The 24,829-nt window shown below is 56.8% G+C and overlaps 3 protein-coding genes across 4 annotated transcripts in view; 2 read left to right on the top strand and 1 right to left on the bottom strand.

Moving 5' to 3' along the window:
* Positions 1–8: 8 nt before the first annotated feature.
* LOC119104506 (bifunctional 3'-phosphoadenosine 5'-phosphosulfate synthase) overlaps positions 9–24,829 on the bottom strand; it is a gene marked incomplete at its 3' end in the record, with an annotated part of 47,557 nt that continues 22,736 nt past the window's right edge. For both annotated transcript variants that reach the window (XM_037228221.1, XM_037228220.1), the window contains 12 exon segments: positions 9–117; positions 1,685–1,804; positions 2,365–2,446; positions 2,933–3,048; positions 3,559–3,673; positions 4,596–4,714; positions 5,490–5,558; positions 6,240–6,368; positions 8,290–8,408; positions 8,863–9,001; positions 9,758–9,851; positions 23,681–23,822. In XM_037228221.1, coding sequence (XP_037084116.1) covers positions 9–117; positions 1,685–1,804; positions 2,365–2,446; positions 2,933–3,048; positions 3,559–3,673; positions 4,596–4,714; positions 5,490–5,558; positions 6,240–6,368; positions 8,290–8,408; positions 8,863–9,001; positions 9,758–9,851; positions 23,681–23,822 — 1,353 coding nt within the window.
* Positions 10,450–14,007, top strand: LOC119104507 (profilin). Its single transcript, XM_037228222.1, has 3 exons — positions 10,450–11,094; positions 12,932–13,016; positions 13,659–14,007. The coding sequence occupies exons 1-3, from the start codon at positions 10,984–10,986 to the stop codon at positions 13,847–13,849; spliced, it is 387 nt and encodes a 128-aa protein (XP_037084117.1). The 5' UTR covers positions 10,450–10,983; the 3' UTR covers positions 13,850–14,007.
* On the top strand, positions 14,466–17,149 carry LOC119104508 (profilin-like). The gene is made up of 3 exons (XM_037228223.1): positions 14,466–14,652; positions 15,570–15,654; positions 16,273–17,149. The coding sequence occupies exons 1-3, from the start codon at positions 14,542–14,544 to the stop codon at positions 16,461–16,463; spliced, it is 387 nt and encodes a 128-aa protein (XP_037084118.1). The 5' UTR covers positions 14,466–14,541; the 3' UTR covers positions 16,464–17,149.

The raw sequence follows: 24,829 nt of genomic DNA, 5'->3' as shown, positions 1-24,829 counted from the left end.
TGCAGAGGGCGCCTTGGCGTGCCACTGCACCTCGGTCGGCCCGGCGTACAGCATGGGCGACGGGAAGATGGCCAGCACCGTGGACTGCGGGTCCAGCACGCCCTCCTCCAGGATCGCCTGCCGTGACCAGGATGGCGTGGGTCACAGGGTGAGCCGACTGCGCTGTTGGCTGGTGGCGCCCGGGAGGACGCGTCGTTACGTTCGTCACATGGATCCAGCATGCCCTCTTCGGGATTGGCTAACAGACGTGTCATCATTGCAGTTACCATAATTGTGCATGTATTCACCACTGTCATTACAAATGCGCAAAAACGTCACGCATCCGAAATAGAGTGGATTGGGACCGTACCTGGGTTCAATTGTTCGCTACAAAATGTCGTATGTATGTGCGTTTCCGTTTGAATGGCTGGGTCATTTATAGCCCAGCGGGGTCACCTGCAGACCGCTGGGTCAACACACCCTCCTATAGAACCATATCACCAAACAAACTTATCAACATACACACATGTAAAACGCATAAATAATCATGGAGCCAGAGGGCTTTTTGCCAGGGTCACAGGCCTTCGCACACAAGCGCAAGGAACGAGCGGCATTCTTCGTTAGGTAACGCGACGCACGTTGTCGCGCACACTTAAATTGAGCGCTAGCGACGGCAGAAGTCATATTAACACCCGCAGGTCATGGACAACGTGTGGACGAGTGAGAATCAACTAAGTACGGAGGGCACGCGAAAAACGAGGAAAATGTATAATTCGACAAGGGTTTCTGATGGAATCGTGAACTGACTGTCACTTGCGCGTCATGCACACATCTGCTGTAGACATGTGTATAAAAAGTTGCTTCATACCTTTTAGTCCAAGTACGAACAGTCTCTATAGCACCACACACACCCCGCCACCACATCACTGTCCACAGTCCCAACAAATCGCGTAAAACCGTCAACTGTACGTCATCACATCAGCTTAGGCGCGAATTAAAAATTCATCCCACAAGACGCCTCCTCAGGCGGTCCAGCGCACCGTCTTGTGAAAGAGCGGACACGAAAACGCTGTAGCTGATGCGGAATTCGCCAGGGCGGCACCGGCGCCCCCGAAGAACTCGGGCTTCAGTAGATGTCGCTGACATGAATGCCAGCTCCCAATCAGGGGCCCAAGATTACGGGTGTCTTCTCAATGCCGCCGACGTCGCTTATCACATCAAATACCACAAATTCTGTGCCGTGTGGTGTCCGCAGTAACCCGGACGAATATTTGCCAACAGCAAAGGACCCTTTTCCGCGACTCGACCGGCGCTAGACAAAATGGCGCAGCAATTAAATCGTGCACCGACCACGGGTGATAAAACAGTATTTTATGTGTCACAAAGAACATCATTTGCAATTTCCATTCAAAGGCAGTACTCGTAGTGCCTGCAGCCGAAATATTGTCGCCGCAAACGCAATTATTGTCATGACGGTTACCAACATGCAAACAGAAAAGGAGTCCCATTGCGAACTTTTACAACCGCTTCACGCGACCTCACGTAGAATAACATATTCTTGGCGCGCTGCGAATACAAGCTAAACCTTATCCCTAGAGATCGCATAATCCCGTTGCTAGTTCGCGTGCAGCGCCACTACAGCAACTCAAGCTTCTGCCCGCGTCCGACAGATGTTCCCTACGCCCCAGCTGACCGCGGCCCTCACCTGGTGCTGCTCGATCCGGGTGGCCAGCGGGACGTCGTCCTCCTTGGTCCAGCCGCCGAGCGGATGCAGCAGCAGCACGGGCTTCTTGTACCCCCGCTCCAACAGGCGACGCTTGGTGTCCTGGTGGCACCGCGCAGAGCTTGAGAACAATTCCACTCGCGACACCACGGAAAGCTTGAGAACAATTCTACTCGCGACACAACGGTAAACTTGAGAGCATTTCCACTCGCGACACCACGGAAAGCTTGAGAACAATTCTACTCGCGACACAACCGAAAACTTGAGAACAATTCTACTCGCGACACCACGGAAAACTTAGCGAATCTCGACGGATTGCAAACTCGTACGAGCCTCGTTGGTTATACAGCATGATGCTTCCATCTAGCAGAGTTGTCCCCGCGAAAGTGCAGTAGTCCAGTAGCCCAGACTAAGTCACCCCATAAATCAAGCTGTTAACTGACAATATGCAAACTGATACCACATTTCATTCATACAAACACATGTTGTTGATAACAATGTGTATTCTTAAGAGCATGTTTCATTTTGGAAGTTTCATGATTTGAAGTTATATATCTGATGTCACCAACAGACATTTCAACACACTTCGACGCCCAAGGTATACACATTTCAGTTCGGGGACTCCTGCGATCGCCGGTAGTCTTAACAAGCGCCGGTCTTACCTGCATGAGCAGCGCGTGACCGTTGTGGATGGGATTCCTCAGCTGGAAGGCGAACACGGCGTCGGCCTCGAGCTCACGGAACCTGCGCAGGAGGGAGGGAGAGGGGGGGGGGGGGGCGGTCAGCGGGGTGCGGTCAACTCGGACCTGCGTACGGCCGATGTACGACAGCCAAGATAGAGAACTCAGGACCTGCTCTTAGTCGCATCACTTCGTGCGGGTGGCATCTGCGGAGCATTGCAAGGACTGGAGCTTGCGGGATGCAAGGGTGTAAGTCTTAGAAATAACACTCCTTGTGGATGACTACTAAAGCACAGTCACCACGGTTGAATGGTTGAGCGATCGCATGGAATGGTCCATGGTTTCGAACTGGAATGATTCGCTTCCACTAATCATGTTGCGTGTGTGGTAAAATTTACGGAGAACTGCAAAGATCACTTAAGTCGCTCCACACTTACTAAAAACGAGGACGTGAATGTTTCCCACAGTGGAAATCGAACCCCACAGCTATCGATCATTACCCGACGCCGTCACCACCTGCCTAGTGAATGCCAGCCGGGTGTGACCGTACCTTGCCCGCAGCTCGATGGGCGTCAGGCGGTACTGGTCCAATCCGTCGTTCCAGCGAATACGCTCCAGAACCTCAAGGTCGCCGCCACACAGCCAGTCGCCCGACTCCATCACCATCTGGTGGCGGCCGCAGACACTTAAGGTTTGAAATGTGTCCCCTCAGCTGGTGCTGAATTGGACGGCGCTGTGCGGTATGCAGATGGCCAGAGGGGGGGGGGGGGGGGAGGGGAGGGCAAAGGTGCCAATATGCCGGATATATGGCGGCAGCTGAGTGAGTCATAACGGCCCAATGGCGACAATGCTTTGCAAGAACAGTATTGTCTTCTTGTGCGCCAAGTGAAGCAGCCGAAATGACCGAGTCGTTACAAAGGCCAACATAGAGATCCACATGGGAACTGCACATTGCGAGTTGGAAGGTCCCATTCCGACAAAACGAGAGGGAACGAAACTACACCTTCGACGTAGAGATGAACGACCCATAATCCATGTGGACAAATACATGTCTTACGTCACAAGTACATAATGCGACATAATCTAATATAGTGTGATAGTTGGTCACCTTATTGGCCGCGAGCCAAGCCTCTCAGCCAGCTTGATGCGGCGACATCACCGGCCGCCGCCGCCTACCTTGACGTAGGGGTGGCCGGGGTTGGTGGTGCCCCACTGTCTGCCGCAGCGCTCCTCCTTCCTGTGCTCGAAGAACTCGGGCTTCCTCACGATGGCCACCGGACGGCCGTCGTACCTGCGGAGGGTACACGTTATAGAGGGCGAGAACGGAAGGTAGACGCTTCAAGGGGCGGGAGCGGAGGGAGACCTTACAGGAGGCGGGGCGAAGGGGAGACGTTACAGCAAGGGGTGGGGTGCCGTGCAACGATGGCGATGCCGTGAATGATGCCGTGCAAATGAAGCAATGACAACTGGCAACAACGCGAAGGGTGTTCACCCAAAAAGTAGCTGAAAATGGCAGACGCCCCTGTAGCATTAAGTGTGCGCATGTGTACTGCACACGCTGGGACAATTAGCGTCTGGCATTATAAGACGGTGCATTGACTCAAACTGACCTATTATTGTGACCGGTCTGCACTAACCTGGCCGAAACCACGCGGCTTCAGTGACCCGACACAGCAGGACAGCACGACGGCCCGCTGACCTGACCCGCCACCGCCATGACCTGACCTCTACAGCAGCCCGACACACCACGAGAACTCCAGTCACACCAGACTCGTGGCCCCTCCGTAATCCACACCGTCAGTGACGTCACGTAAACCCTCCGTGACCCGGCGATCCGGCCTGACCTGAGGCAGAGGCCTTCCGCGGCCCTGTGACCCGGCCTGACCTGAGGCAGAGGCCTTCCGTGGCCCTGTGACCCGGCCTGACCTGAGGCAGAGGCCTTCCGTGGCCCTGTGACCCGGCCTGACCTGAGGCAGAGGCCTTCCGTGGCCCTGTGACCCGGCCTGACCTGAGGCAGAGGCCTTCCGTGGCCCTGTGACTCAGTCTGACCTGAGACGGAGGCCTCCCGTGGCCCCCGTAACCCGGCCTGACCTGAGGCAGAGGCCTTCCGTGGCCCCGCGTCCCGGCCTGACCTGAGCAGAGGCCTTCCGTGGCCCTGTGACTCAGTCTGACCTGAGACGGAGGCCTCCCGTGGCCCTGTGGCCCGGCCTGACCTGAGGCAGAAGGCGGGCAGCGCGGCCAGCCGCTCCTTGTCGGCCGTCTGCACGGGCAGCACGATCGGCACCGACTGGTTCGTCACGCCGTCGTCCAGCATGCTGCCGAAGTGTTGACACTGCCGGCAGCAGGACGGTCGCGTCACACACCGCGTGCGGGGGTACGGGGTGCAGGGAGTGGGGTGGGTGCTGGGTGCAGGATGCGGAGGGATGTGGGATGGGGGGGGGGCGAAGTGCAGAGTGGTACGGGAGCAGAGAGTACGGGAGCAGGTGTGGTGGGGTGCGGAGTACGGGTACGGGTTCGGGGTGCGGGTGCGGGTTTGAGGCGCCGGTTGGGGGGTGCGCGGGGAGGGGGCGTCAGCAGAACGTGCCCTCTGCGGAGCGGTGGACTTGGCAGCAGCCGATTGTCGTTGTCAAATGGTTTTGAGAACGCGTTCGGTCAGAAAGAGGTACACATTGCAAGGCAAAACCACGAAAACATTATTGCTACCCCACATCCTGCTGCCACTCGTTTTGAAGGACAACTGAAATGACATCTTTTTATTCAACAACTGAAGATAATTTCCTTTCAGCAAAACTCAGAACAGTCATTTCTTATACACACACTTAACCGATTTCTGAGTAAATACGCATCAGGCGAAATCATCTTTTCATGAGCAACAAAGCCCGTCACTTCATTCTGTCCACGTCTCTGCTGATTGGCCGCCGCTAACGCCGTCTCGACCGAGCAGTTACAGGCTACATGCGCTGCACACGTCATATCCCTCAGTTTGGTGCGTTATCACAGGGCCTCCGCGGCGCACTGCAAGACCGTGTCGGCCCCACACAGACGGGTTCATTCATCATGTGCGGCGTGCGGAGGCGAGACCCGTCGGCCCTGCACGGTCCACGTACCTGCAGGAACTCACGCTCCCTCATGAAGCCGGTGAGCGGGGGTGCCCAGCCCTCCCCCAGCACCTGCACCTGCAACAGCCAACAGTCGGCCGTGACGTCACACTGTAAGCTTGGGTGTCACATAGTCAGCCGTGACGTCACATCGAAACACGTGAGGTCACACCGCCAGCCGTGACGTCACACCGTCAGCCGTGACGTCACATCGAAAGCCGTGAGGTCACACCAACAGCCGTGACGTCACATCGCCGGCCAGCCACGGTGATGCCGGGTTGGGTTAATATACGCACTAATAACGGGAAGGGTCTGTTGATCGGGAAATCTCATGATCAGACACCACTGGTGCACTGCTCTCACCAATCCCAGAAAGCTACACGGGGAGCCCATATTCAGGCGGTGCTGAAACCATGTCATCTCTGGATTTTCACAGCAATCAAACTGAAACCTCAAACCAGCCTTAGCTCTAGAGTAAAATCATTTGGCTCACGCAGAGCACGTGATCCGCACGGTGATCTGGGCGAGGAGCACGACTCAACTGGAGACGGCACCTCCACCAATCCACATCCCACTGTTCCACCGCTCCACGTTCCAGTGCTCCAACGCTCCACATCCCTCCCATCGATCCACACTCCGCCATTCCACAGTTCCACGTCCCACCGCTGCAACGATCCACCTTCCATTGCTTCACCCACCGACACTCCACCTCTCCACACTCCACCGCTCCACCTCTCCACACTCCACCGCTCCACCTACCCACTGCAGGTCCACTGTGGAGATGTCGACGGCGGGCAGGGCGGCCGCCTCCTCGCGTGCCGCCGCCAGCTCCTCCGCCGGCACGAAGAGTTCGCCGATCGCCTGGCTCGCCGAGCGCGGCACGATACCCTGCCGGCGGTGGGCGCCCGGTGACGACCACGACCGCGAGGGAGGGTCACGAGGCTCCCGATGACACGCGGTGTCAGCTGACACCGAGTCGGCGTCGGGCGCGGCCGCGCCCGGTTGCATGGTGTCACGCTCCGCCGCGCTGAGTGCGTTCTTTCAGGTGGAGCCGGTCCGTCTGATCGTCCGCAGCGGGGCGACCTGCCTGACCCCCGCTGACCTCGACCGACCTCTGCCCGCGCGGGAACGGCCACGTGACCGCCGGAGGGCGCGACGGAAGGGTATGGTAACCCCGGGCACGCTGGCGGCCGGACCGGGTGGGGGGCGCGTGGCCCGGCGGTTTGGGCAGCCGGTTCTAGAGGGAGGTCTGGGTTCGATTCCGGCCTCGGGAAACTTTCGTCGTGCGGGTTTCCGCCATGCTGTGACAATGCTAATGACCTTAGCAGCTGCATTTGTATTTAGAGAGCCCAGCTATCATAGTTTATGTGAAGAGCGATACCTAAAAAGAGAGCCCCAGGGTTATCGAGACGACGGCGAACGAAAAATGAGCACGAACGACCACCAACCAAACTGGGTATAGTCGTCCACCGTTAATAGAGCAACCACGACACACTCTTCGCCATCGTGGGCATGCGTAATACGTAATAATATACTTATAATAACAATAAATAATACTTATATAATAACCTGAAGGGCAACCCAGTTTGACTGTCCGACGCGTGAGTCAAACAACAGATATTGACAGCGCTTTCTCAACGCAAGCTTAGCCTCAGTCGATGCGAAACCTCACGTGAGGAGAGTGACATCGCCTTGAGTGTCTCAGCTGCTGAGACTATATGGCATCGCTGCGTCACACACGGCCAGGAACCGCGGGCACCGCGGGAAATCGAACACAGTAGCTCTGATTTCCTAGGCGCGCACTGGTCAACGCAGACGCTTTAACCACAATACCAGCACCATCGACAGCACGTGAGTCAAAGTGCTGTCACTCTTATCAGTGCAAAGTGAGAATCAGCACGAGGTTACACCCACATCAGAGTAAGGTAAGAATCAGCACGAGGATACACCCAAATCAGCGTAAGGTGAGAATCAGCACGAGGTTACTTCCATATCAGTGTACGGTGAGAATCGGCAAGATGCTACAACCACATCAGTGTACGGTGAGAATCGGCAAGAGGTTACACCCTACACCCATATCAATGTAAGGCGAGAACCGGCAAGAGGTTACAGCCACATCAGTGTAAAAGAGGTTACAGCCAGATCAGTGTAAGAATCGGCAAGAGGTTACAGCCATATCAGTGTAAGAATCGGCAAGAGGTTACAGCCATATCAGTGTAAGGTAACAATCGACAAGAGGTTGCAGCCATATCAGTGTAAGGTGAGAATCGACAAGAAGTAACGCCCTTATCAGTGTAAGGTGAGGACCGGCAAGATGTTACAGCCATATCAGTGTAAGGTGAGAATCAGCAAGAAGTTACACCCATATCAGTGTAAAGTGGGAACCGGCACGAGGCCACACCCATATCAGTGTGAGGTGAGAACCGGCACGATTTTAGCCCATATCAGTGTAAGGTGAGAACCGGCACGAGCCTGCACCCATATCAGTGTAAGGTGAGAACCAGCACAGGATCAACGTATCCGAAGAGCGGTTTTCCGTCTGTGGAAAATGGTGGCGGGCGACTTATGCGCATTATGGGAGTACTAGTGCCAGGCAGTCACGTTTGGTGAGCACCAGTGAGCAGGTTCAGGTGTAAGATGAGAACGCGGGTTTACGTGTGTTCACCGACCATTGCAATGGCGTTGACGTATCTCTCAGCCCGTAACTCTAAGACTCCACGCGTGTCAATCACCGCTGTTACGCAATGTCAACAACAGGAACCGGGTCTCGCTCTTGTATGCGATGTAAGCAGGTAGGATCGGCTCTTACATGCGAGGTCAGCAGTTCCACCATCTGGTCCACGCAGTCCTGGACGCTGCACTTGTCCGTGTACAGGGTAATATCGGGCTTCGAAGGGCGTTCGTAGGGCGCATCAATTCCGGTGAAACCTGCCGACAAACCAACACAGGTCGGTAGACGCAGCAGAGCAGGTCAGTAGACACAGCGGAACAGACCGGTGGGAACAGCGAAACAGGTCAGTAGACGCAACGGAACAGGTCAGTAGACACAGCGGAACAGGTCAGTGGACACAGCGGAACAGACCGGTAGAAACAGCGAGACAGGTCAGTAGAAACAGCAGAACAGGTCGGTAGACACAGCGGAACAGGCGAGTAGACACAGCGGAAGGGGTCGGTAGGCGCAGTGTAACAGGCCAGTAGACACAACGGAGCAGGTCAGTAGACGCAGCGGAACAGGTCGGTAGACACAGCGGAGCAGGTCAGTAGACACAGCGGAACAGGTCAGCGGACGCAGTGTAACAGGTCAGCAGGCGCAGTGTAGCAGGTCAGTAGACACAGTATAACAGGTCAGTGTAATGGGCCAGTAGACACACCGACGGCGCACCTTTGATCAGCCCCTGGCGCGCCTTGTTGTAGAGGCCCTTGACGTCCCTCGTCTCGCACACTGCCAGCGGCGTGTCGACGAAACACTCGTAGAACGGCAGATTCGAGTCGGCGTGCAGCTTCCGCGCCACGTCGCGGTCCTGTGACGTCACAGGTGGACAGGTCATCGGTGCATCCATGTCACACGCGCCATCTCGAAGTGTTGTGATGCGGCGCATACGTCACTTTCCAGACGTCCGGTCACACACGCATGCGCCCCGTCAGGTCATGTGACGTCACACAAACATACCACGTCACCTTGAAAAGCATACGTCACTGGCTGTTTGTGACGTCAGAAGAAACGTCACGTCGCCTTCTCGTAATGCAGCGTCAAGCACTTCACATAAAACTTAATCGTTGAGAGCATGAGGCAAGCGCAATGATGTGCCAACACAACATTTGTCATCGGCTCCTCGTTCCGTGGATAACTAATTAAATGTTTAACGTACATTGTTCCGTGCATAAATAGCAACTACACACACGCGACATTTCGCAGCTCAAACACCCAACGGATCTGCAAGGACAAAATAAGGGCGTCAAGCACGACGAGGCTGAAAAAAGCAGTCTGGGCGGCACGGAAAACGGAACTGAATGCCCGAAGTTGAAGAAAGCGGTCTTCGGAAAGGGGAGACGAAGTAGCCACAAGCTAACATTGTCAACAACGCCACAGTCGCGGTGACGAAAGTGAAGAAACATTTGTGGTGGAAACACCTGTGCAGTGACGATACAGTAACGGATGGGGTTTGCCCGAGGGGCTGATGTTGATAGCTGAAAACGAAAGTGAAGGGACCACCCTCGTCACAGCAAGGAGACGAATCAGGACGTGAACTTCGCGTCATATCGCTGAGGAGACTGACCTTGGCGTACGGCGAGACGAAGCTGCAGAGGGCCACCACCCCGCTATCTGCGAACAGCTTGGCCACCTCGGCTACGCGGCGGATGTTCTCTTCCCTGCAACAGAACACGAACACCAGGTTATGTCACATCCTCTTCGACCCAGAAACACGGGCGACACGTCCCGTTTGGAGATCGGCTTCGTCGACAATCAGAGCGACAACGGCCGCTAGGCGCGAAGTCTTCCGGTGATGGAAGAGGCGGGGTGGCTGAGCTGACTGGGGTTGCCTGCCAGGCACCATTCCGATTATCGCCCCACGGGAAACCACCACATGGTGTCCACCACCACAACGTTGTCTACCGCCACTGTCACCACCACGTAGTCAGAGTCCAGTGATGGTAGACAGGGTCCAGCAGATCTTCCCACGTCAAGCTGGACGTGGGAAGAGGACTGGGGGCGGAGGAGCTTGGTCACTTTGGCAGCATAGTGCGCTAACTCACAAAGCTTAGCGCAGTATGCCGCTAGAGTGCAAGGCGTACAGCGCGCAACATGTCGAGGACTAAGGAGAACCTATTGACCGAGGCGCGCACTGAAAACAGAACGCCGTGAAAATCAATCAACGGAGGAATCCCACGAACGTTACCACGCGCAGCAAAATCAGCCAACAAAAAACTCCCTGACAAAACAATCCCAGACCTGGTTACACGGCCTTGATTCCAGCAGCCACAGCGGCGCGTCGAAAGTTCGTAAGTAGGGTACGCAGTGCCGCACGGCCTAGCGCTTCTCGATCGCGCCAGGAGGTCCACCGCACCGCGCCTGGTCCTCTACCGCGCCCAGACACCCCGGCCGTTCCTGTGAGGTCGACCCAGCTCTGCGGAGAGACGGGCACGGCCACGAGACGCCGCAGTCGTCTTCACGTGAGATTGCGCGCCGCCGCGTCTCTCAGAGACCGAGCGGACGCCGGGAGGCAGAGTGGAGGTCGGGACGGCGCAGCCGTCTCACAGGTCGTGACCTGTGAGAGACCTGTCGCCAGAAACGCCCCTCCTTCGGCCTCACGACCGTGGAATTCTCCGGCTCTGGGGCAGTGTGTCCCCGCCTCGAGAGACAGCAGCGAGGCAGCCAGTCTCGGAGCCTGCCGCGTCAGAAACGCGAGAAGAGAAACGAGAAACGTGAGAAACGTGAGAAACCGCCGCCAACGGCGGTCACCTAACGAGGGAAATCCGAAGGAAAGACGGCAGTGGCTCCGCCATGTCCTGGCAGGACTACATCAGCAAGCAGCTTATCTCCACCAACATGGTGCGGGACGCACTGATCGCCGGCGTCGATGGCGCCATCTGGGCCCAGAGCAAGAACCTCAAGGTTAGTGAGGCCGCCGCCAGAGGTGGAACCAGTCGTCGCTGGCGCTCTGCTGAACCTTAATACTGCATGAAGTGAGAAGCGCTGTATCAGGCTAGAATGCAGATCTCACAGTGAGATTGAGAGAGCGAGAGCGAGCGGATGAAGAGAGTAGAGAGAGAGAGGGAGGAAGAGACGAGAGAGAGAGAGAGAGAGAGAGAGAGAGAGAGAGAGAGAGGAGAGAGAGAGGATGAGAGAGAGAGAGAGAGAGAGAGAGAGAGAGAAGAGAGAGAGAGAGCGACGAGCGAGAGCGAGAGCGCAGAGGCTGAGAGCGGAGGCGAGAGCGAGAGCGAGAGCGAGAGCGAGAGCGAGAGCGAGAGCGAGAGAGAGTCGAGCGCGAGGAGCGAGAGCGAGAGCGAGAGCGAGAGCGAGAGCGAGAGCGAGAGCGAGAGCGAGAGCGAGAGCGAGAGGCGTAGAGCGAGGAGCGAGAGAGTGTGTGAATCTGCATGAACCACGCTCCCCCCGCTGCTGTTATCACCCCCTGCCGACAGCGCCACAGGTAGCGACTATCTAAGACGGCCTCGCCGCGGCACTCGTACCGTAATGGGTTGTGTAACGCCGCCTGCGATACGGCACGCGTTGTGAGTGGCGGGAGGCCGGCGCTCCAACGCCGCTGCCTGCTCTTCGGAGTCGGAGTCAGAGTGGGAGTCGGAGTGAGAGTCGGAGTCGGGGTCAGAGTCGGAGTCAGAGTGGGAGTCGGAGTGAGAGTCGGAGTCGGAGTCAGAATCACCATCGGAGTGGGAGTCAGAGTGGGAGTCGGAGTTGGAGTCGGAGTCAGTCAGAGTCAGAGTCGGCGTCGGCGCCGGCCCCACGTGTTGCGACTTCGAGACGGCATCGATCCCGCCGCGGCGGAGCCGGACACAGGTCCGCCCGGCTGTTTTCGCCGGGCGCCGCCTCGCGGCAAATGTGATCCGTTCGCCCCACATCCCACGCGCAAACAGTGGGCCCGCGCGACAGCTGACGGCGACAGCAAACCGCAGCGGAACGCGCCGTGGACTTCCGGCGAATACCAAGCCGGCGGACGTTGCAGCCCCGATTCTGCCGCGTGGCCGGCCTGAGCGGGCGCCGCGTGGCCGCAAAGAGCGAGGCAGGCCACGGCTTTCAAATCGCACGGCCAGAAAAGGGGATGTACTGCGCGATCCGTGGGCGACTTGAAGCAATCTGGGCAGGACTTCCGACGTACCCCACGGTGAACGTTGGACGTGACATACCACGGGTCTGTTCGTTGAGTAATATGCGAACTTCGCGTGTGGAATGCTGGCGTTGGGATTTCTCACGGTTCTCAACGAGCCAGTCACAAGTTACTAATGACCAAACGACCAGTAGCGCATAAATATGATCGGTACAATGGCGGCACAGCTTTTCGCCCCGGCAAACGTAACTTCTCGCACTTCAAAGAGAACGTGAAATTTCACGCGAAGCGCACTTTCACGCGAAGCGCGCGACTTTCAGCTTAGGGGGCGTAATGGCTGAGTGGTTGGCGCGCCGGACTCCCGTGTGGGAGCCCAGGTTCGAATCCTGGTTGCGCCATGGCCCCTGAGCACTATTATAGCCAATGCAGTCGGTTCATAGAGCTAAATGAAGATGGCGGTTCAAAAAGTGACGTAGCGACGTGCGTCGCGTCTCCTTAAAAAAGGATTTTCAAATCGCTGCCGACTACGCGCCTTTAACGCCCGTCACAAAAGATCACTGCTTACTCCAGGCCAAGGGCCGGACCGTCGTTTCGAGTTCCGCGTTGGCGAACGAGAGGCATCTCAGCACCACGACCTGCCGTGACCCCAGGCGTGTGCTGACGTTTCAGGCCACCAAACAGGAGCTGCTCCCCATCATCAAGGGCATCAAAGACGGCGGCGGGGGCCTCACCGCGGGAGGAGTACACTTTTCAGGTGAAGGAAGCCCGGCGTGCGTACGCCTGCTAGGTGCATACGCTTGCGGCGGTCGGAAACGCCTTAGATGTGAGTAGTTCGTGTGGACTCTTGGTGGGCCTCGCAGTCACGGTGAAGGGCGTGCCGTGGGTGATTTAACGGCAGATTGCCTAGATTACGTGGAAAAGGATCCCCATTTTGCCCTAAAACTGCCTTAAATTTTACGCAGACTTTTACTACTTCTTAGCATCACTTGCACTTGACGCAGACTTCTATTACTTCTTAACATGGCTTGCATTTGATGCAGACTTTTACCAATTCTTAACATGACTTGCGTTTGACGCAGACTCCACTTGACCTACGATCGCCGCATCTCCCACTTCATACCGCCGCTTTATCTTCAACGGCTCACCTCGACGATTCACCACTTAAGTTCATCATCACTCCGCCCCGCGGTCAAGTGAAGCGTGGTGGGACTGCCGAAAGAAAGGGCGATTGCCAAGTCCACTTTAAAGTTAACATACAGATGTCACCACAATAGACGCAATATGCGTTAAGTTTCCAAAAAAGTGGGCGGGGGATAAATTTGATGCAGACTTTTTCACCTCTTAACACCCGTTTGTTCGAACACCTCCGCTGTAACTCCCCCCTCTCCCCCATCAGGCACCAAGTACATATTCCTGTCGGGCGTGGCCAACAAGTGCATCCGCGCCAAGAAGGCCAAGGTGGGTCTGCACGCCTCCATGACGTCGAAGACGGTCGTGGTGGCGCTGTACGCGGACCCCGTGCAGCACGGCGAGTGCGCAGCCGTGGTGGAGAAGTTCTCCGACTTCCTCAAGAGCAAGAACTACTAGTGGAAAGGAGCGAAGCGAGCGGTGGAGCGTTGGGTTTGACGTTGCTAGGATAGGAGCGAAGTGTCCACAGAATTAAGTCGCGTTTTCTTGGGAGTGGTGCGAACGGTACGAAGGGTGTGTTGGAAGGACAGGAAAATAAAAGAAGCCGATCTGATTCAGTGTTCGGCCTACAACGACCAAGAGCTGGCACTACAACAAGTAAAATGCAAAATGTCCAGTCAATAATCCAACGGTTCTGCGACACAGACAATCTCGTCCAACACGCATGACAGCAGGCAAAAAGGACGTTACCACTGAAATGCGCGGTGTGCATGACCGAGGTTAAAGCGGTCAAACCGACTGATATAATGGAGGTCAAGTTGTCATAACATCACGCGGATTACGTGCCATAAACAAAATACATTACGTTTGATAATTTCCGGGCATTACCCCTGCATTAAACACAAGCGTTCACATTGCGTGTTCTTCGCTTGCTCCACTCTGTTCAAAGATATCCTGCTGATCAGCTAAGCACGTAAGCAATAACCATTCCATCACAACAGAAAGAAACAAGAAACAGAGCCTCAGCCATCGCCAACGCCATATAGGCTTATATATAGGCTTATATATAGGCTTCCTCCAGAGGCCTGCCACTACCTGGCGCTTCTTCATGCCAGGCACGTGACCGAGCGGTCGGCGCGTTTCTTGAAACTATGTCGTGGCTGGATTACGTCAACAAACAGCTGATCGCCACAGGGTCAGTGCGGGACGCCTTGATCGCCGGAGACGACGGAGTCGTCTGGGCTCAGAGTCGCGGATTTGAGGTGAGTGTGATGACACCATCTGTGCTCAGAGTCGAGCAAAGAAAAGACGGAGTCATTTTGAAAGAGTGACACAGCTAGGGGATGAGAGAATGATGAATTTAGGTATCAGGCCGAGAGGTTGACGAAGGCGAGAGCACATGTGGTTAAAGCTACGCACTGGAGGTGACAATGTGATGGAATCACTATGCTCGCCGCCCGTGCTGTGCGTAAGTGCGTGCATCATCGTTCATGCTTTACAATCCAACCTATTTCAGCAACACACGTAAATCTTCGACAGACGCAATTTGATCACAAACGCACAGAATGCGTATGGCGTAATCCCATCTCAATTTTTTCGTGGCAAAATGATGTTAATGTAAGCATATCAATTTCCGTGCCATTCAATAAATCGCATGCATTCTGGCAGCATTTTAGCCAGCCTGGATCCTCTGAAACCAGGCGCCCAGCAAGGCCGTAAGACGGACGTACAGCTTTCGTGCTTTCGGCCATGCCCCGTACTCTCTCGCCTCCCACTTCGACACCGCAGCCCACCCAGCCAGCCTTTCCTTGGGCCTGCTGACCACCACCTCCCTTGCGTTTCTCAAGCCACTCTTCCCTCCTCTCGTTCTCCCTCCCCCCCCTCCTCCACCCTCTCCTTCTCCTCCTCTTTCGTCGTCTCCTTCTCCTTCTTCACCCTCTCCTTCACCGCTTTTGCTCTCTTCTCCCCTCCATCAACCTCTTCTCCCCTCCCATTATCCGCCCTATCCTTCTCCCACTTCCTCTTCTTTGCAAAATCCCCTGCCACTCCCCCTCCACCATCCTATCCCTCTTTCTCTTCCCCTCCATCGCCCTCCTTCCCGCTCTCTTCTCTCTATCCCCCACCGACACGTTCTCCCCACACCCGCCGCTGCCTGACGCAGTCGCCGACGCTGCCGCAGCCGAAGCCGGAGGAAGTGCTGCGTGTCATCGAGTCCCTGAAGGACGGCGGACAGTCGCTGGCCGAGGACGGCATCCGAGTAGCAGGTACAGGCCACAGCTCGGTCCGAGCCCGGCAGCGGGAGGGGGAGGGGAGGGGGAGGGGGAGGGGGAGGGGAGGGGGAGGGGGAGGGGAGGGGGAGGGGGAGGGGGAGGGGCTTCAGATACGTGCTGTGGTTTAAAGGGAATGTTCCAGATTTTGAAGCAAGCATCAGCCGTGACGAAATAAGCTCACTTATAACTATTGGCACACTTTTAAGTAAAAAGGACTGCCCTAGACAATTCAGTTTCTCAGTGTAGCAAATACAGTCCACAATACGCCATGGCTTGACTAGGTTATCGTATCTTGCATAATATTGGTTGAGAGTCTTTTGACGGCTGTTATATATGGAGATCGTGCCCACAAACGCCAGATATACCCGACTCGGCGATTATGTGTTTCTTGGCGTTGATTGCCGCGTGACTAATGGAATGACAGGAATTGAATAACGTTATCACGGCGTCATGTACGCTTGGGTGCCCTTGAAATCACTTCCCCGACTTCGCGGGCGAGCAGCTCGGAAACTAGAGGGGTTTAGGTCTCAGGAAGTACAGAGGCTGTGATCAGGGACAGGACCAGCCTATCACCACCGACCCGCTACTGACCGCCGCGGCCGCACCACGCAGGCACGCGGTACATCTACCTGAACGGCGAGCCCGACCGCTTCTTCAGCTGCAAGCGCAGCACGGTGGGCCTGTACGTGCGCCGCACGGAACGGGTCGTCGTCGTCGCCCTCTACGAGGACCCCGTCACCAGCCGGCAGTGCGCCGACTGCGTCATCAACCTCTGCAACTACCTCGCCACGAAAGGGTTCTGAGACGACCGGCGGCGGCGGCGGCGGCGGCGCGGAGGGCGGACGTAATGGGAAAGGCGAAGTGGTGCACGCATATCGACATGGACGCATGCCTGGCTATGGATATGGGAGCATCATGTATGGACGGCTTAGCCTCCGAAGCCGTCGGTAATCTGACGACTGCAAACGCTCGTTCGCATCTCAGTGACGCCGAAAATATCAACAGCGACTGGTCGTTCCATTACCGACCGTTTAAACGAGCCGTCGAGCAGCGAGGCGCGCACCAGAACCACGCGTCAGCAGCCAACGTGCACGCGCCACGGAGCACGCAGCTTCCATCCCCCCGAGCATAGCTGCTCTCATCAACGCCCGGCGATTCCACGACGGCGCCATCACGCCCAGCCACCCCGCCAATATGAATTCCAGTCGGACCAATTTGCCAGTGGCTGAACGAGCGGCCGTGCCCCATCTGCCGATGATGGCGGTCCCAAGCACCAGCTGAGGTCAACATCGGGCCGCCGCCCCCTGACGACAGAATAGCGGCCAATTTCGCGCCACTAGCTGCGCGCTTATTCAGTCATCGCAGTTACCGCGCGCTCAAAATCCCATTACTACTATTGCTACTCATTCGGCTTTGGTACAGGTTATCCGACGCTGAGTTATTATATTGCAACACACATACATATTTGTTACTGATATCAAACCTATTAATAAATGTGTAAATCGATTAAAAGCTCATCCATTAACGAACGGCCGAGTCTGAGAGCGCGCCGAACATAAAGAACAGGAGGCTTAGACGCACTCGATTCAATGCGGTCACCATCCCCTCACGACGACGCAAGCCACGAAGCGAGCTAACCAACCCATCGGAGCTGGCGGGTGTCCAGCTCCGGGCGGCCGCGTCCGGTAGTAGTTTGCGAAGCGTCCACCAGGTGGTGTCGCGACTCAAACACGGTGCGGTAACTCAATGTTACGGCCGTGGCCACAGAGCCCAAACTCCACGGGTGGTATAATGAGCCATGCTCTCCGGGCAAACATGCAAATGCAGGACAACCATGAGTTTTGAGCCCGATTTTGCTCGTCAGCCTTCCTAAACGTGACATGTGTCCTCTAAGGCACCTCAGCGAGAAAAAAACGCTTACATTCGCGCGCACAATAGCATAGGCACCGACGGTGTAGGGGGTGGTCTTCTGGGAAGCAAGAGGTACGGGGCTAGCTTCCTCACGGTGCCCATCCTCTTTGCCAGGGTGAGACGCGGGCTGAGGCTATATAGCCTTACCAGATGAGTGTGTCGAAAAGCACCAACGAGAAAAACTTTCTGAAATGCTGCATTTTTAACGCTAAAAGATAGCAATTATGTCATCCCTTCATTTCTATGCAATATCCTCCGCATACGTTTACATAAACCCAATATCATATTAAGCCATTGGAGTCAGCAATAGGCGTATGGCTGGACTCGGAAGCAATAACACCAGCGGCGTGGGAGCGGTCAATAATCAGCGTGAGCCTCTCCCACGGCCGGCGAACACGTCCGGCCGGTGTTTACGGCGCGGGAGACGCGCGCTCGCGCGCACCGTATGTAGGGCAATCAACAGTCCGCAAGCACTCAACAGTCACAATCAGCAGTTAACAGTCGCATGGGTTCCGGCTGATGGAGAGGGATGGGAAGGGGTTAAGGGGAGGGAGAGTGGAGCGGAGTGAAACATGAGGGATGGGGAGGGTTAACGGACGGGGAGTGAGGCTGAGAGACGTGGGAGGAGTGGTGAGGGAGTGAGGGAGGGAGAGAAGGATCGGCCAGAGAGCAAAGGGAAAGAGGGGAGGCCTGAGAGAAAAGGGAGAGAAGGGGAGGCCTGAGACAAAAGAGCAAGACGGGGGGGGGGAGGAGGGGGCAGGAGAGAAGGGCGGCAGAGGGGCAAACTTGACGAAACAAGGGTGACTCGGCAGACACACCTTCCCACGCGACGCCACAGCGGACGCGCTACACAATGTCGGCGTCAGGGGTTGTGACCAATGCCGCCCTGCACGCCGCTGAGTGACGCCAGCGACTAGAACACCGGTTGTGGTGCTGCGGTTGAACGCAATGGTGGGCGTGCGGCACGAGACAGGAACCGAACCGGCTCGGCGTCGTGACTACTGGCGGCAGCGCTGGCCGACACACCCGGCCGCTGTCACCAGCTGACGGCCGCCACAGACTCCCGACTGTCTTGTCATCAGCTGACGGCCGCCACAGACTCCCGACTGTCTGTCACCAGCTGACGGCCGACACGCCCGGCCGCTGTCACCAGCTGACGGCCGACACACCCGGCCCGCCGTCACCAGCTGACCGGCCGACACACCCGGCCGCTGTCACCAGCTGACGGCCCGCCACAGACTCCAGGCTGTCTGTCATCAGCTGACGGTCGCCACAGACTCCAGGCTGTCTGTCACCCAGCTGACGGCCCGCCCACAGACTCCAGGCTGTCTGGCACCAGCTGACGGTCGCCACAGACTCCAGGCTGTCTGTCACCAGCTGACGGTCGCCACAGACTCCAGGCTGTCTGTCACCAGCTGACGGTCGCCACAGACTCCAGGCTGTCTGTCACCAGCTGACGGCCGCCACAGACTCCAGGCTGTCTGTCATCAGCTGACGGTCGGCACAGACTCCAGGCTGTCTGTCACCAGCTGACGGCCGCCACAGACCCCCGGCTGTCTGTCACCAGCTGACGGTCGCCACAGACTCCAGGCTGTCTGTCACCAGCTGACGGCCGCCACAGACTCCCGACTGTCTGTCATCAGCTGACGGCCCGCCACAGACTCCAGGCCGTCTGTCATCAGCTGACGGCCGCCACAGACTCCAGGCTGTCTGTCATCAGCTGACGGCCCGCCACAGACTCCAGGCCGTCTGTCACCAGCTGACGGTCGCCACAGACTCCAGGCTGTCTATCACTAGCTGACGGCCGCCACAGACTCCAGGCTGTCTGTCAGCAAGCTGACGGCCGTCACAGACTCCCGACTGTCTGTCACCAGCTGACGGTTCGCCACAGACTCCAGGCTGTCTGTCATCAGCCGACGGTCGCCACAGACTCCAGGCTGTCTGTCACCAGCTGACGGCCGCCACAGACTCCAGACTGTCTGTCACCAGCTGACGGCCGCCACAGACTCCAGACTGTCTGTCACCAGCTGACGGCCGCCACAGGACTCCAGGCTGTCTGTTCATCAGCTGACGGTCGCCACAGACTCCAGGCTGTCTTGTCATCAGCTGACGGTCGCCACAGACTCCAGGCTGTCTGTCATCAGCTGACGGTCGCCACAGACTCCAGGCTGTCTGTCATCAGCTGACGGTCGCCACAGACTCCAGACTGTCTGTCCACAGCTGACGGCCGCCACAGACTCCAGACTGTCTGTCACCAGCTGACGGCCGCCACAGACTCCCGACTGTCTGTCACCAGCTGACGGCCGCCACAGACTCACCGACTGTCTGTCACCAGCTGACGGCCGCCACAGGACTCCAGGCTGGTCTGTCATCAGCTGACGGCCGCCACAGGACTCCAGGCTGTCTGTCACCAGCTGACGGCCGCCACAGACTCCCGGCTGTCTGTCACCAGCTGACGGTCGCCCACAGACTCCCGGCTGTCTGTCATCAGCTGACGGCCGCCACAGACTCCAGGCTGTCTTTCACCAGCTGAACGGCCGCCACAGACTCCCGGCTGTCTGTCACCAGCTGACGGTCGCCACAGACTCCAGGCTGTCTGTCACCAGCTGACGGCCGCCACAGGACTCCCGGCTGTCTGTAGCCTCACGATAGCCGCCACAACCTGACGCAGAGCAGAGCCTCGAGGCTGTCTGGACCACTTGAAAATGGTTTTAGTGACTGTTTTTGCATCAATTTTAATGTCTTGAAATTTTATGTAGTAGTTATACATTTTATCTTTGAAAATCATATACCTGAATGATATCCATATATATATAGTATATATTATATATATATATATATATATATATATATAAAGAACATTATACAGAACAGAACAGAACACACACACACACCATATATATACATATATATATATATATATATATTATATATATATATATATATATATATATATATATATAAAGAACATTATATAGAACAGAACAGAACACACACACACACATATATATAAATATATATATATATATATATATATATATATATATATATATATATATATATATATATATAGCAAGGGACACCTCCCCCTATGAGTTCACGACCTCATAGAAGCACTCCACTCCGCTGCATTCCACTGCACTGTGACTAACTGCAGTGAATGGATGAGTAGGCGTGTGAAAGGAGTGGGGCCGAGATGGTGAAGCAGGCATCACATAAAACCTACCGCACGCCTGTCCGGCCAAAGTTCGCGAGCTTATCAGCAATCGGTCAAAAGTCATAGCGTATCGGTGGGGGGGTCATTCGACCGCGGCCGAGCCGGGCCGGCGTAGCGCGAGCGTGGCCCTGACCCCGATATCCGCTCCCGCCGTATCGTGCAAGTGCTGAGGACCGGCGCGGCATTACTGAGGTCCGAGTTTGGGGGCCGCAAGCGGGTCTCAAATCTGAGGCTGGCGGATTTGATCTGCCCCGCTAGCAAAGCTAGAGGCTCACTGAAAGGTCAGTGCGGCTTACCTTCGAACAAGCACGGTAAGTTCCGAAAGCATGCAGCTGCTTAGGACGAGAAATAGGTGCGGAAGGATCTGGTGGAGCGCGAGGAGAGCCCGCGACCGCTATCCAGACGAGGCTGGCTAACAAACATCACTAACATTCCTGGCGGGCGATACAACGGCGGTACGTTGCATGGCGACATACCGCCGTTACATACAGCAGAGCCACAAAGCCATAACACACTTCCGGCAGCGTGCCATGAACGAGGCATTGCTAATTCCATAACGCATAACGTCATGCTCAAATCCTTTCACATCCATTTAAAATTATGTTTTATCACTGTCGTTGGCCTTCGCAAACTGTTTGCCGGAAATGGAAACCACCCTGTGCACGCCAGAAAACACAATTAGAATAACGGACGCTTGAGAAAACCTGGAGCAGCAAAGCCACCAGAACGGGTTATCACTCACTTCTTTAATGCTTAACACGTGGAAACATCAAGCGAAGCTGACGAAGCCACTGTCACCCTGCCACACAGCACCGCCCAACTGTGCTTCGCAGGCTTTTCCGTGTGCTTTGCGGCCGCCGGAACCAGCTCGCCGACCGGCAGAGGACCCTCCGTGACCCCGGTGGCGGGGTTCAAACCCCCGCCGTGAGTCGACCTGTTCCAGAAAACCGCTCTTCTGATGAGGCCCGGCCTGGCCTCCAGGCCCCAGGCCCTTCCAAAACCCGGCCCGGCCTCGAGGCCCGAGGCCTTCCAAGATCCGGCCCGGCCCAGCCCGGCGGGCTTCTCCGCGTCTGAGAACTAAACCGCGGACAGAGCGCCCCTCGCCAGCTGTCAGAACTGCTCGGTACCCCTTCACCGCGGCGGTGGTCAACTGAGGGTGCGTGGGAGGAGGACAGCGGTACAGGGGGAGGGGAGGCGGGGTCACAAGGTCGGCAGGTATCGGGGCTAGGAGCGCGGCTGGGCGAAGGTTGCAGGGGCGGGGGGGGGGGGGACGCCGCCAGCGCCGTGTCCGCGCGGGGCCGAGATACATTATGCAGGGGCGGCGGTCGCCAGGTGGCAGAAACACCACATGCCGGCGTCGGAGGTCCCCTCCCCACCCTCCAACCCGGCCACCGCATCCTTGCCAGCCCCGAGCCCCAGCCACTACACCCCGCTGAGTTATTCGCCGACATTCGCAGCCGGCGTTGCCGCCCCATCAACAACAACAAAAAAAAACCGGGGCAGACAGGTTTCCTGTCGGCGGCCTGGGTTACCGAGACCGGACCCCTCCGACCGCGAGCCCTGCTCCTGAACGGCTCGGTCGCCGCCTGCAGGGCGTCACAGACAGCGCGCCGGCGCACCTGGGCGGGTGTGGCAGGCGGGTCGGAGCGCGCGCTCTACAGATGGCCGGTGGGCTAGCCGCTGAAGAGCCGTGACGCGCGGCCGACCATGGCCGGGGCTAAACAGGGTGAGGTGGCTGAGTCTAGGCCCGGGATACGCCCAAAGGTTTCTTTTGGGTTTGCCCACGAATGCTAGCTTGCTTTTGAAAGCGATGGAGCCCCCCCCCCCCCCCCCCCAACTGGACAGGGAAATACATCCTGGCGTCAGACCGATTCCTTAACGTCAGAATCAGACACTTCCGCGTGCTTTGGGTCCGGGATCGGATCATGAGCATGTGCCGCGTGTCGCACACGCACTGACACGGCCACCACTGAATATCACTCAGTGGTGCGGCCAACACATAGCCACAACTGGCGGAGGCGCGGACAGGATTTCCATAAAGGGGGATGGGGAGGGAACGGAGCTCTTTCAAGGCCTCCCCTTAGCTGTGCCCTGCCACTTTGCCACCTCCGGTAGAATGCATAATTTACTGACGACGACCGCAGGCAAGACGAGACTGATTCCGCGCCGTACAATGGCAACGAAGCCAGCCTAAGATTTCCTGCCCCTCTTTCACCAGCTGCGAGCTGACCTTCTCTGCGTTCTCCGCGCAGAGCGGTGACATTCAGCCAAAAAGGCATGCCACATCATTGCCGGGTCACTAGCGTAAGGTCGGGGCCTGCCATCCTGAACCAGACGGGCGTCACACGTATGCGCGCGCACAGACGCGACACACGCCATGTGGCCACGTGTGCGTGTGGACGAAATGTACGTCATGTCCCCGTGTCGTCGCACGGTACCCATGCCGACACGGGCAAAGACAAACCTAGCACCTGGGGAGCGATTCATGCGAACACCGGCGGAATGTGTCGCTATCTTCGCAGCGAGACCGCGCTGAGCTTCACCTGGAGCGCACATGCGTACACAAGTGCTGTGCCCATCGTCACCTTCCAAAGAAAAGGACTGCTCAACGGACACCAGAGCCGCGCTCCCCGTTGCCAAACGCCGTCCACAAGTCGCAACCCATGACGCCATAGGCCGGTGCGTCACAACAGCTCCTACGGCTTGGAGTATAGTAGCTGGCGTATGACGTAGGCACTTGTGACGTCACCCCATGTCACCCAGGTAGGTACTTTGCCGATGGGGAACGCGGCCCGGCGGAGCTCATCCGCTCAAAATGGCCGCCGCGGCATAAAATGGGCGCCACAAATAAAATGGCCGCCGTGGCACAAAATGGCCGCCACGCTGCATCACCTGTCCTCGGCGGAGAAGCCCAGGTTCTTGTTGAGTCCATGCCGAATGTTGTCTCCGTCGAGACCGTAGGCTGGGATGCCGTGCGACACCAGGAACGCCTCCAGCGCGAACGAGATGGTTGTCTTTCCGGCCCCCGACAGCCCTGATAAAGAGGGCACTCGGGTCAGACCGGGGTCACACAAACAGGCCTGACGTGCAGGGAGCTTAAGTCGGTCAGGGGTCACACAAACAGGTCTGATACGGAGGGGTTCAGGGCAGTCAGGGGTCACGCAAACAGGCCTGACATAGCGGGTCAGGGCCCACACAAACAGGTCCGACACAGATGGGGTTCGCGTCAGTCAAGGGTCACACAAACAGGTCTGACACGAGAGGGGTTCGGGTCAGTCAGAGGTCATACGAACATGCCTGACACAGAGGGGGTTAGGGTCAGTTAAGAGTCACACGAACATACCTGATACAGAGGGGTTCGGGTCAGTCAGAAGTCACGCAAACAGGCCTGGCACGGCAAGGTTCAGATCAACCAGAAGCACACAAACAGGTCCGAAACAAAGGGGGTTCAGGTCAGTCAGAGGTCTCACAAACAGGTGTAACACAGAGGGGGTTCCGGTCAGTCAGTAGTCTCACAAACAGGCCCCACACAGAGGGCGTACGGGTCAGTCAGGGGTCACGGAAACAGGCCTGACACAAAGGGTTTCGGGTCATAGGTCTTGTCAGAGGTCTCGCAAACAGACCTAGCACAGAGGGGGTCCAGGACAGTCAAGGGTCACAAAAACGGGAATCACACAGACAGTACTCAGCTTACACCCCTTCATGGATTGGAGGCAACTGCAGGGGTCATGTTAGCGCTCAAATGTACATGACTTTACCGGGTTCGAACCCCCCCCCCCCCCATCGGAGCCGAAACAAATAACCAGTCATCCACACCAACATGCCGTGTAAACTGACGGAGATAATCAACACTCAAGGTTCCAACGCTCTTACACATAGCCGCTGAAGGAGAAAACCCAGAAACCAGCTGCGCTACCCACTCAACACGACAGACTTGTGCCCCTCCGGTTGGGTTGTTGTGCAGCGCTTTACACAGCTCGGGCACAGTACACGGCCCAGGACGTTGTTGCTGTAATCCCTCACGCGTGGTGGGGAGGCATT

The sequence above is a fragment of the Pollicipes pollicipes genome, unplaced genomic scaffold (genome assembly GCF_011947565.3).
Source record: "Pollicipes pollicipes isolate AB1234 unplaced genomic scaffold, Ppol_2.1 Scaffold_6052;HRSCAF=7182_pilon_pilon_pilon, whole genome shotgun sequence".
NCBI classification, from domain to species: Eukaryota; Metazoa; Arthropoda; class Thecostraca; order Pollicipedomorpha; family Pollicipedidae; genus Pollicipes; species Pollicipes pollicipes.
The sequence above is the reverse complement of the archived record's forward strand: the minus strand, read 5'-3'. Positions and strand labels throughout refer to the sequence as shown.

Coding starts and splice junctions, on each gene's coding strand:
- LOC119104507 (XM_037228222.1), top strand. CDS start 10,984: ATGTCCTGGCAGGACTACATCAGCAAGCAGCTTATCTCCACCAACATG. Junction 11,095..12,931: donor CCCAGAGCAAGAACCTCAAG/GTTAGTGAGGCC, acceptor CTGACGTTTCAG/GCCACCAAACAGGAGCTGCT. Junction 13,017..13,658: donor GGGAGGAGTACACTTTTCAG/GTGAAGGAAGCC, acceptor CTCCCCCATCAG/GCACCAAGTACATATTCCTG.
- LOC119104508 (XM_037228223.1), top strand. CDS start 14,542: ATGTCGTGGCTGGATTACGTCAACAAACAGCTGATCGCCACAGGGTCA. Junction 14,653..15,569: donor CTCAGAGTCGCGGATTTGAG/GTGAGTGTGATG, acceptor ACGCTGCCGCAG/CCGAAGCCGGAGGAAGTGCT. Junction 15,655..16,272: donor GGACGGCATCCGAGTAGCAG/GTACAGGCCACA, acceptor CGCACCACGCAG/GCACGCGGTACATCTACCTG.